Source organism: Myxine glutinosa, chromosome 2 (genome assembly GCF_964187855.1).
Source record: "Myxine glutinosa chromosome 2, kmMyxGlut1.1, whole genome shotgun sequence".
Classification (NCBI taxonomy): domain Eukaryota; kingdom Metazoa; phylum Chordata; class Myxini; order Myxiniformes; family Myxinidae; genus Myxine; species Myxine glutinosa.
Window position 1 is genome coordinate 141,227,759 of NC_136262.1, and position 12,973 is coordinate 141,240,731.

Sequence of the window (12,973 nt, forward strand, 5' to 3'; positions counted from 1 at the left end):
AGCAAATTTACTGATTCTTTTTATGATTTGAGTTATATTTTTACCACTGGATATTGTTTTCTAGTTAAATAACATGCTGCTTTTAAAGTAAATTTTCTGATTCTTTTTATGATTAGAGTTATATTTGTCACCACTGGATATTGTTTTCTAGTTAAATAAAATGCTGATTTTAAAGCAAATTTTCTGATTCTTTTTATGATTGGAGTTATATTTGTCACCACTGGATATTGTTTTCTAGTTAAATAAAATGCTGATTTTAAAGCAAATTTTCTGATTCTGTTGATGATTAGAGTTATATTTGTCACCACTGGATATTGTTTTCTCGTTAAATAAAATGCTGATTTTAAAGCAAATTTTCTGATTATTTTGATGATTAGAGTTATATTTGTCACCACTGGATATTGTTTTCTAATTAAAGCAAATTTACTGATTCTTTTTATGATTAGAGTTACGTTTGTTACCACTGGATATTGTTTTCTAATTAAAGCAAATTTACTGATTCTTTTTATGATTAGAGTTATGTTTGTTACCACTGGATATTGTTTTCTAGTTAAATAAAATGTGGTTTTAAAGCAAATTTACTGATTCTTTTTATGATTAGAATTATATTTGTTACCACTGGATATTGTTTTCTAGTATATTTGTTACCACTGGATATTGTTTTCTCGTTCAATAAAATGCTGTTTTTAAAGCAAATTTTCTGATTATTTTTATGATTGGAGTTATATTTGTCACCACTGGATATTGTTTTCTAGTTAAATAAAATGCTGATTTTAAAGCAAATTTTCTGATTCTGTTTATGATTCGAGTTATATTTGTCACCACTGGATATTGTTTTCTAGTTAAATAAAATGTGGTTTTAAAGCAAATTTACTGATTCTTTTTATGATTAGAATTATATTTGTTACCACTGGATATTGTTTTCTAGTATATTTGTTACCACTGGATATTGTTTTCTAGTTCAATAAAATGCTGTTTTTAAAGCAAATTTTCTGATTATTTTTATGATTAGAGTTATATTTGTTACCACTGGATGTTGTTTTCTAGTTAAATAAAATGCTGCTTTTAAAGCAAATTTTCTGATTCTTTTTATGATTAGAGTTATATTTGTCACCACTGGATATTGTTTTCCAGTTAAATAAAAACCTGCTTTTAAAGCAAATTTTCTGATTATTTTGATGATTAGAGTTATGTTTGTTACCACTGGATATTGTTTTCTAATTAAAGCAAATTTTCTGATTCTTTTTATGATTAGAGTTACGTTTGTTACCACTGGATATTGTTTTCTAATTAAAGCAAATTTACTGATTCTTTTTATGATTAGAGTTATGTTTGTTACCACTGGATATTGTTTTCTAGTTAAATAAAATGCTGTTTTAAAGCAAATTTACTGATTCTTTTTATGATTAGAATTATATTTGTTACCACTGGATATTGTTTTCTAGTATATTTGTTACCACTGGATATTGTTTTCTAGTTAAATAAAATGCTGCTTTTAAAGCAAATTTTCTGATTCTTTTTATGATTAGGGTTATATTTGTCACCACTGGATATTGTTTTCTAGTTAAATAAAATGGTTTTAAAAGCAAATTTACTGATTCTTTTTATGATTAGTCTAACTGAATCGATGCCTTGCACAGGTTTGTTGAAAAATATTTCAGACACAAAACATGTATCTCATCTGCTGATTAGGTTGTGGCATAACAGAGAAATTGTTGGGGATGGCCTAGTTAAGTTGCTGTTTCATTGTTATTATATGTCAGAGTTTATTCAATTTGAAGTTAATAAAAAAGTACTTGTTGGTCAAAGTTCATTCAAATGTTATGGATTTGCAAGAGTTATGTCAGTTACGTTTCGCTGTTACATCAGTTACTTGTTTTAATACTCCACTGGGGTTATTAATCGATTCCAGATGATAAGAAAGTATTAATAAGCTTATATACTAAGGCATTGTCCTTCATTGTGGATCAATTGTGTTAAATTCACAGAATTCTTCAATGTAACTTGGGGTGTCTCAGATGGGGTAACATTTGATGTTGCATCAGTTACAACAATTTGGATGGTAACGCAGGAGAGGTGGAAACTCCAGTATCTGTCAAGAGTTTATGCATGAAATGAATATGAATGAAGTCAAAAGATCAGCAGTAGCACTCTAATTTAAAAACAAAACAAAAAAACAGAGGTTCCCTAGAATTTTGAGAACATAGATGGAAAAAAAATCACCTGTACATTACCTCAGTTATGGTGGAATTGCCCTCTGAGAGTTTCTGTATCCATCTTGTAACTGCCATGCATCCTCTCCTGTCCCTCATTCCTCCCCACACACATTGTTTGTCCTAAGTCTCCCTCTATCTTGGCCTTCAACTCTGTTGTTGGTGTTCCCCCCTCTCTTAACTTTTCCTTTTGTCCCGTTATGGCCTGATCCATTCAATGTACTAATATAAGCTCTTCCACGAGCCTCGACTATGTATTCAAAAAAAGGAAAGGCAGAATGGGTATATGGGTGAGATACAATTCCTTACACTGAATCATGCATCCATGAAGTTTTTGATCAAAGAGTAATTAATGTGTTGTCTTGCATATCATCAGAAGAAGATAAAAGGCAAATGGTGAAAGGAGCTGCTTGATGGTCCATCGAGAGTGCAGGGGAATAAGTAATATCAAATTTTGACATTTGAGTGAAAAACATTCCAACTATATAACCTCAAAAGAAGTGTAAGAAAGGTGAGAGAAAAATAGAATGAAGTGAAGGGGTGAAAAAAGAGGGAAGTAAAACCAGTGCAACCCTAAAAATGGATGATGCTTGAGTATGGAGCCAATACTCAACCTGCTGTAAAGAAAGAATAACTGCGGCGGCCTATACTCAACCTGCTGTAAAGAAAGAATAACCTGCAGTGAGTATGAGGGTGTTGCAATGAGACCGAAGCACAAGAGTGTTGTTAGGTGGAGCTGTTGCTGGTGCAGATCTTAGTGATGGTAGCAAATATTTATGAAGGAAACTGTGAAGGGCGAAATGGAAAAGGATTCTATGGAGACCTTGGCCATAGGTGAATTGGTCCTAAGTGATTGGCAAAGGCTTTTCAGAAAGTTAAGCGATGGTTGTGCTGTCTTCAGTGAGTTAAAGGTAATCTGGTGAAATTCTAGAATCCAGTAGCAAGATCAAAGAAGAGAAACACAGATAAGGGATAAAATAAAAAATAAAAAGAGGCAAGAAAACAAATGAGAGAAGCTCAACAAAAGTTATCCAAATGCCAGACAGAAAGTCAGTGTGAAGAAGAGGGGTGATGAAAACGATATTTTATAATGAAATTGTTTCTCAAATGACATTTAAAATAACATAGAGTGAAATATTTAAAACAAGTTAAATACCCATATGCAATATGAACAGAAAAAGACAAATAACCTGAAAGACGGTTAGGATAGCAGATGTAAATGTGTCGAAGTTAGTTGGAGGTGTTCCCTCTTCAAAGTCAAACCTGGGGAGAAACAGAACAGTCCAACTTACACATGGATATTTACATTCGTCTGTTTGAATCTCAATGCCGATCAGTATTTGATGATTTCGTTAAAGGTTTATAGAATTCCACATATTACTTCATATTTCATATAGTTCACATAAAATATCATTTCCTACATATTAAATCTTCATTATAACTGAATATTTAACAGCTTGTCTGCAGTTTTGTACAAGTAACAAAACCATACACAAAATGGATGTAAAAAAACCCATATACAAAAACACCTCTGATGCTATCAATCAATTTGTGGATTTATATTTCAGCCATAATCACAAGTCATAGCACAAAAAGCCAAATTTGTGGTTATCAGGTTATCAGAGATCAAAGAAGTTTGACAGAAATACCTGAATCATTGAGAGCCATTTAGTCTGTACAAGACTAAACATTGGGGCAAAATGGTTCATGAATTAGGAAGATCGGGGTTGTTGGATTAGGACTAAGTGAAAGACAAAGTATACTCACTGTCCCCCAAAGAGCTGCATGCCGAGGAGGGCGAACACGACAATGAAAAGGAAGAGCAGGAAGAGTAAGGAGAGGATGGAGCGCATGGAACTCAGGAGTGAGACGACCAGGTTCCGCAATGAGGACCAGTATCTGAAACATGTGTCCATTCCTGTCATCTCTACATACCTTCTTTTCCTACCCTTACACATAATTCAAGGCATGACGGTCTTGACAGGAGGAAACACCACATCATTTGGGTTATGTAGCTATTGATAGAATTGCTTATTTCCTAGAGAAATGCTATAACTCAATACAACTTTACTGATTTCCCATCTGTTAAATGCATAGGCCCACTTTTCAGGGGGATTTTACATGCATTTATGCCTCGATTTGGCAAGCAGAACTTAATTCCCATGCTTATTGTACAGGTATGACAAAGTTATGTAAATTAACTTAACTAGGGCATGCCCGTACTATATACAGTATATATCTAAAATTATATCCCCCCCCTCTATTTACATGAAATGGTTTGGTCCATTCGCAAAGCCAAAGCGAACGGCTTGCGAGTACGGTGACAATCCCCCCCCCTCTATTTACATGAAATGGTTTGGTCCATTCGCAAAGCCAAAGCGAACGGCTTGCGAGTACGGTGACAATCCCCCCCCTCTATTTACATGAAATGGTTTGGTCCAAAGCGAACGGCTTGCGGAGTTTGGTAAAGAAATCGCCATAGCTCGGTAACTACTTCTCCGATTAATATGAAACCTTGAAAAGGCACATCCTCGGGTCCCCAGCAATATACCTGGCAAGTTTCAAGTATATCGGACCCGTGGTTGTCGAGAAACAGCGGTCACAGACACACAGACACACACACATACACACACACACACATACACACACACATACACACACACACACATACACACACACATACACACAGAGATTACTGGAATTATAGATAGATGATGTGGGGCTATCACACAGGTATAATGGAGGACCAAGTTACCTTTTACATTGTCTAAGTTTTCCTTGTATAATTATGCTTGGTTGCTTTCAGCCAAATAAATGCAAAACAAACTGATGAACTTTGTAAGTGGCAGTGTTGAGAAAAGAAAAGTTGGGAGGTGAGTAGAGAGAGGGAGAGAGTGTGGGAGAGAGAGACAGAGAATAATAGTTGGGGGTGGGTTCAAGAAAAATCACTAAAGTAAGTGTGATTGCCTTCAAGTTTTAACCCCATGTCAATTTATGCATTTTGTCATGTTTTTTTCATGTAACACAAGGGTATAAGTGATCAAATATCAATATGAAGGGGGTATGAATGAATGATCGTTTTAAGGCCATTTTCCCCGCTAGATTGGGGGTTAGCCTTGCGGGCCCCATGACAATCATGGTTCCCTGTTTGAGGCAATGTTTTTATGGCCGGATGCCCTTCCTGACGCCAACCCTTAGTCGCCTCTTACGATGCGCAGGGATACGGTGTACCTATTCTAAACTGGGGTACACACCGGGATCATTCATCCCAGCAAGCTGGTACTCAATTTGCCAACCTCGAAAGGACGACAGGCTGAGTCAACCGCCCCAGGCGTTAATTCAGCGATGACCGGGATTCAAACTCAGGATCCTAGGATCCCAAGCCTGCACCCTAACCATAAAGCCAATACCAACACCAGGGTATACTTCAAAATAAGAACTTCAAAATATAATAACTGAGAAAACATGAAGTGATTGGTGAAAATTATTTTCTTACTTTGTGACCTTGAAGATTCTTAGCAACCTCAATGCACGCAGGACACTTAAGCCGAAGGAGGTTCCAGGCTGAATCCAGGCCCAAAGGACTTCAAATAGGCTAGCTACAACCACCTGAATAAAAAACAATGGATAATAAGCAGTCAGTGCTTTCGTAGTTTCTGCATCAGTTGTCAATTTCATTGTTGTCGATTTCTTGTAATATGCAGTTTAAAATTATTACTTGCAAAATTGCAAATACATTTGTTTCTGTTTGTCTGTCAGTATGTTTGTATGTTTGCGTGTCTGTCAGTCGCCTACAAGTCGCAATTCTAAACCGATCTTCATGAAACTTAACCAACCGAGCAAAGTAGTCAAAATCTGGAAACGTATTGTTTTTGAGGTCAATATGTTAAAAGACTAAAGGTCAAAGTCACAAATCATCCATTTTTATCCGATTGATATATATACATATATATTAGTATAAAGCCCGTCAAAAATGACGGGTTGGAACAGTTTTTGACAGTACAGCCGTGTGAGCGTGCCAAAGTGAAGTCTGGGCCGAGTGTCAGGTGTGCTTATATCATCTTTATTTATTAGACATCATACAGACGTAAATGAACACTCGTTTTACTCTGCACACATTGCACATCACGTGCAGCAAATTTCACCTCCCTGTGCCTTGTATTTATTGTGATTTTAAAAATACCGCTTCTGTACACCGACCTTGATGCTCAGTTTGGAAGCCACAGTCTGCGATTCCAATGTAAGAGGCATAATCACTCTTCTTTTGGGTCTTCGGAGTCCTTGGGGTCTTTTGTGTCCATGGGATCATTTGTTTCCTCTGGGTCATTTGGGTCCTCGGGGGTTTTTGGGTCTTCAGCGTCTTTTGTGTCTTCTGGTCAATCAGCGTCTTTTGGGTCATTCGAGTCTTTTTCGTCCTTTAGTTATTTTGAGTCATTTGAGTATTTTGGGTTCTCAATCTAGATATTTGGGGTATTTAAGGGTCTTTGGGGTATTTAAGGGTCTTTGGGGGTATTTTGGGTCTTAGGGATAATTTGGGTCTTTGGGGTTCTCAGGGTCTTTACAGTCTTTTGGATTGTTTGGGTCTTTGGTGTCTTTAAGGGTCTTTGGGGTATTCTGGGTCTTTAGGATATTTTGGGTCTTGGGGTCTTTTCAGTCTTCTGGGTCTTTTCGATCCTTTCAGTAACCAGAATCTTTTGGGTTTTTGGAGTCTTTTCGGTCTTTGGGTCATTTGGGGTCTTTTCGATCCTTTCAGTAACCAGGATTTTTGGGGTATTTTCGTTCTTTGGGTCCTTTGGGGTCTTTTTGGTCTTCAGGGTCTTTTTGATATTTTTGGTCTTCAGGGTATTTAAGAGTCTTTGGGATAGTTTGAGTCTTTGCAGTCTTCAGGGTCTTTGGGGTATTTTGGGTCTGTAACAGCCTTCAGGGTCTTTTGGGTCTTTCTTTGGAATATTTTGTGTCTTCAGGGTCTTTTCAGTCTTCAGAGTCCTTGGGGGTCTTCTGCATGCATGGGGTCTTTTGGGTCCTCTGGGTCGTTTAGGTCATCTGGGGTATTTTGGGTGTTTGGGGTCCATTGGATCTTCAGGGTCTTTTGGGTATTCAGGGTATTTTGAATCTTCAGAGTCCTTGGGGTTCTTCCAAGTCCTTGGGGTCTTTTGGGTCCTCTGGGTCATTTGGGTCCTCAGGGTCGTTTGGGTCTTTTGGATACTCGGGGTCTTTTGTATCCTCGAGCTATTTTCGGTGTTTGGGGTCCATTGGGTTTCAGGGTGTTTTCAGTCTTTTGGGGTTTTTGGGGTATTTTGGGTCTTCATCTTCAGGGTCTTTTGGGTCTTCGGTGTATTTTGGATGTTTGGGGTCCATTGGGTCTTCAGGGTATTTGGGGTCTTTTATGGTATTTTGGATCTTCAGAGTCCTTGGGGGTCTTATGAGTCTGTGGGGTATTTTGGGTCTTTTGGATCATTGGGGTCTTTTGGGTCAATTGGTTTTTCAGGGTATTTTCAGTTGCTTGGGTCTTTGGGGTCTTCAGAGTCCTTGAGGTCTTCTGGGTCCTTGGGGTCTTCATGGTATTTTGTGCCTTTAACAGTGCACAGGGTATTTTTGGTCTTTGGGAACTTTGGGTCCATTGGGTCTTCGGGGTCCTTGGGAGTCTTTTGCGTCCTTAGTCTTTTAACTGTTGGACACACAGTCATGTTCAAAGATTGTCCACTAACCCCCCCCCCCCCCCCCCCCACCCCCCCAACTCAAATCTCTCCGGCAGCACTACTCAAAGCCTTTAAAACCTACCCTTACGAAGGTGGACAGATTCACACACACATTGGGTGTTTTATATGGCATATATATATATATATATATATATATATATATATATATATATATATATATATATATATATATATATATATATATATATATATATATATATATATATATATATATAATACATGATCAAAAGTATGCGGGCACCCCTTCTAATTAGTAGATTCGGCTGTTGGGGAAAAGGGAAAAAGGGGGTGGGGACACCGAAACCACCAATCAATGCCATTCTGGATCATGCCATTCAAATTTAAACAGTAAATCAAACCAAAAACCATTGAACCAACTGAAACATATATTGGGATGTTAAATCAAAACAACCGTTAAATCAAACGTTAAATTATAAACAGGTGTTTTTGGTACCGCCATGGGCTCTCCTGTATCTGCTGTGGCAGCAAATATGGTGATGGAAGAGTTGGAGGAACGTCCAATCCCATCCCTCATAACAAAGCCAAGTGTATGGTATCCTTATGTGGACGCCACATTTTTCATCTGTCCCAGCGATTCAGTTAGCAACATACAACAACAACATGCATTTTAAGGCCATTTTCCCTGCTAGAGCGGGGGTTAGCCTTGCGGTCCCCATGACAATCTTCTCCATTTTGCCCTATTTTCTGCATCTCTCCTTGTTAACCCCCTTGCCCGCATTTCTTCTTCCACCATCTTCAGCCAAGTCTTTCTCGGTCTTCCCCATCCTCTACTTCCTTCTACATTCATTTCCAACACTCTTCTCAACCAGTCACTTTCATCCTTCCTCAACACATGACCAAACCATCTCAACCTGTTCCTCTTCACAGCATCAATCACAGGCTCTATTCCCATCATCTTTCGCAATTCATCATTTGTCTTCCTCTCTCTCAACGATACTCCACACATCCACCGAACCATTCGCATTTCCACCCTTTCCAGCCTTTGTTGCTGCTCGACATTCATGACCCATGTCTCGCTCCCATAAATCATAACACTTCTCACACATGCAGCATACGCCTTTCCCTTCAGCTTCAACGACACTCCCCTCCTCGTCAGCACGCCACTCAGTTCCCGAAACTTCCTCCATGCACATCTCACTCGAGCAACCGTTGCCGAGTATGATCCACCTTCTCCATTCAGCATGTCTCCGAGGTAGCAAAATGTTTTCACACCTTCCAGCTTCATGCCGTCTCAAAGATCCAACTCTACATTTCCTCCATCTGCAGCTCCCTCAGTGCACACCTTACATTTGAATGTAGCTGCCACACTGGTTAATGACCCTCTCAGACCACTACATTTTTGATGAAACCACTCAGCGCACATTGTACATTGAATGGAGTTCACTCCGACACCCTTCCTGCACACAGCACATGGCCACTTCCCAGTTCTTTCCACCTCAACACATGCTTTACCACTTGCCATCGCCTTCGTTTTTCCTATATTCACCTTCAGACCTTTTGTATCCATACATTCCTTCCACTTGTTCATCTTTTCCTTCAGTCCATCCATACTTTCCGCAATCAAAACCAGATCATCTGCATACAACAACTCCCACAGTAAACCCTCCTTTACGTTCTGAGCCAGCACCTCAATCACAGCTATAAATAGTGGTGGACCTAGTACCAACCCCTGATGCACTCCCACCTTCACCTCAAACTCACCACTGTTCCCGTCCTTCGTCCTTACAGCTGTGCGCGCTCTTTTGTACATTGCCATCACAACTCTGATCAACCATTCCTCCACTTCTAACTTCCTCAATGCCCATGTCAATACTCGCGTGGAACCCTATCGAATGCTTTCTCCAGATCAACAAACTCAAGAAACAACTTCTTCCTCTTCTCCATGTACTTCTCCTGCCACTGCCTCACAATATAGAGCGCGTCTGTCGTTCCTCTTCCTGGCATGAATCCAAACTGCATTTCGTCGATCTTCACCTTCTTCCTTATCCTCCTCTCCAACACGCTTTCCAATACCTTCATTCCATGCTCCAATAACTTTATCGCTCAGTACGAGCCACACTCCAGAGAGTCACCTTTCCCCTTGTATATAGGGACGAGGGTACTCAGTTCCCAATCCACTGGAATGCGACCTTCTTTCACCACCAGATTACAGATCTCTGCCATTCTCTTCACACCCCAACTTCCTGCTGCCTTCAACATTTCTCCCACAACTCCCGTCGGCCCTCCCGCTTTTCTACTCTTCATTGCTTTTATCGCTTCCTCAACTTCCTTCTCAGTTATCTTCTCTGCCGGTCCTAAAACTGGGTTACTCTCCATGTTGCCATCCCATTCATTCTCTGTATTCAACAGCATTTCCATATATCTTTTCAATCTTCCTTTAATTCCATCTGGGTCCACAACGATTTGTCCCACTCCATCCTTCAAGCAACTCACCCCCATCAGATCACACCTCTCTTTCGCTATCTGCTTTGCAATCCTGAATACCGCTCTCTGACCCTCTTCCAAATCCAAGCGTTCTCCGAACATTTTCCTACATGCCTCCTGCACCTTTGCTACCTCTTTCCTTGCAGCCTTTTTGGCTGCCTTATAACTTTCATGCTCTGCTTTTTCTGCTCCCATACCCTTCGCCTTCTGCCACTCCTTGAACTTCTTCCTCTTCTCGTCAATCCTTTTTCCAACTTCATCATCCCACCACCATGTTTCCGAGTGCCTCGGTGGTCCTTTTGTCCATCCACATACCTCACCAACGGCTCCCAACAGACTATCTTTCATTGACATCCAACCACGTTCAAGCTCAACCACATCATCCTCTACCCTATGCAGCCTCTCTTTTAATGCCTCCCTTACTGTCACCTCTTTCAACCTCCACACCTTCATTCTCGGTTGGTACTTCACCCGTCGAGCTCTCCTCGCACCTTTCACCCTTATGTTGCAGCCAACCAAGTGGTGCTGTGAAACAGCCTCCTCCCCCGGGATCACCTTTGTGTCCCGGAGATGCCCCCTATCTCGCCTACGCACCATCAGGTAGTCAACGGTTGTCGTCGACCCACCTGACGTGTATGTAACAAGCTTATTATCCTCTTTCTGGAACTGAGTGTTACAAATCAACAAATCAGCTCCATCAGCAAACTCCAAAATCCTTTCACCTTCTCCATTTCTCACACCATATCCGTAACCCCCATGAACTCCCTCAAAACCGTCCATACTCCTCAAAACCGTCCCACATGTCCATTTCGGTCTCCTCCTACCAGAACATCTTCCTCATCTTTCACGTTTTCCATCAGCTTCTCTATCGCACATCAGAACTTGTCCTTCTCTTCATCGCTCCGTCCAACCTGCGGAGCATATCCCGAGATGATGTTCACCAAGAGCTTTCCAAACATCATTTCCACCATCATCAACCAATCACTCACTCTAGTCACACTCACCACACTGTCTACAAACTCCTCAGAAAACAGGACACCAACACCATTCACGCCCTCCGGGCACCCTTGCCACACAAACCTGTATTTCTATCCCTGCCTACCCTTCACCATTCTCACACCACTTCCCTTCCATCTCGTCTCTTGCACACAACATATGTCCACTCTTCTTCTGATCAATACTTCCACCACTTCTCCTGATCTCCCAGTCATTGTCCCTACATTGCATGTCCTAAACCTCAGAAACCGATCTACACTTCGGGGTGTACCCTGCCCATATGTAGTTGTAATTGTCATGGTTCTCTTTTTGAGGCAATGTTTTTATGGCCCTTCCTGACGCCAACCCTCTTAGTCGCCTCTTACGACACGCAGGGATACGGTGTACCTATTCTAACCAGGGTACACACCGTATCAGTTAGCAACATGCATGAGGCTATTGGGAAAACTTTTCCTACCATCAGTTTCACCCTTGAAAAGGAACGGAATGCATCCATCACCTTCCTGGACACCATGGTGACAAGGGGTCCCAGAGGAAAATTTGAACATCACTGTTTACAGGAAACCCACTCACACTGACCGGTACTTGGATTTCGACCCTTACCACCACGTAATTTAAAACACCTCACCACCACATAATTCAAAACTCCTCACCACCAAGGAATTTAAAACACCTCACCACCACATAATTCAAAACACCTCACCACCACATAATTCAAAACACCTCACCACCACGTAATTTAAAACACCTCACCACCACGTAATTTAAAACACCTCACCACCACGTAATTCAAAACACCTCACCACCACGTAATTCAAAACACCTCAAGACCACATAATTCAAAACACCTCACCACCACGTAATTCAAAACACCTCACCACCAACTAATTCAAAACACCTCACCACCAACTAATTCAAAACACCTCACCACCAACTAATTCAAAACACCTCACCACAACGAAATTGGAAACACCTCACCACCACGTAATTCAAAACTCCTCACCCCCACACAATTTAAAACATCTCACCCCCACCTAATTGAAAACACCTCACCACCACGAAATTGGAAACACCTCACCACCACGTAATTCAAAACACCTCACCCCCACACAATTTAAAACATCTCACCCCCACCTAATTGAAAACACCTCACCACCACGAAATTGGAAACACCTCACCACCACATAATTCAAAACACCTCACAACCACGTAACTCAAAACACCTCACCACCACATAATTAAAAACACCTCACCACCACTAAATTGGAAACACCTCACAGCCATGAAACATGTAATTATAAACACCTCACCACCACAAAATTAAAAATACCTCACAGCCACGAAACACAAAATTAAAAACAACTCACAGCCACGAAACACGAAATTAAAAACACACCACCACGAAATTAAAAACACCTCATGGCCACGAAACACGAAATTAAAAACACATCACAGCCACGAAATTAAAAACACCTCACAGCCACAAAATTGAAAACACCTCACCACCACGGAATTGAAAACACCTCACAACCATAAAACACGTAATTAAAAACACATCACAGCCACGAAATTAAAAACCCCTCTCCCCCACGAAATTAA

At 40.4% G+C, this 12,973-nt stretch overlaps 1 protein-coding gene across 1 annotated transcript in view; it reads right to left on the bottom strand.

Annotated features, from left to right (window-relative positions):
* LOC137421197 (voltage-dependent N-type calcium channel subunit alpha-1B) overlaps positions 1-12,973 on the bottom strand; it is a 394,582-nt gene that overhangs the window by 180,109 nt on the left and 201,500 nt on the right. Inside the window, exons 15-17 of the mRNA XM_078771756.1 lie at positions 5,710-5,822; positions 3,981-4,112; positions 3,404-3,476 (exon numbers count right to left, since the gene is read on the bottom strand). Of these exons, the coding sequence (XP_078627882.1) occupies positions 3,404-3,476; positions 3,981-4,112; positions 5,710-5,822 (318 nt within the window). The remainder of the gene's footprint in view (positions 1-3,403; positions 3,477-3,980; positions 4,113-5,709; positions 5,823-12,973) is intronic.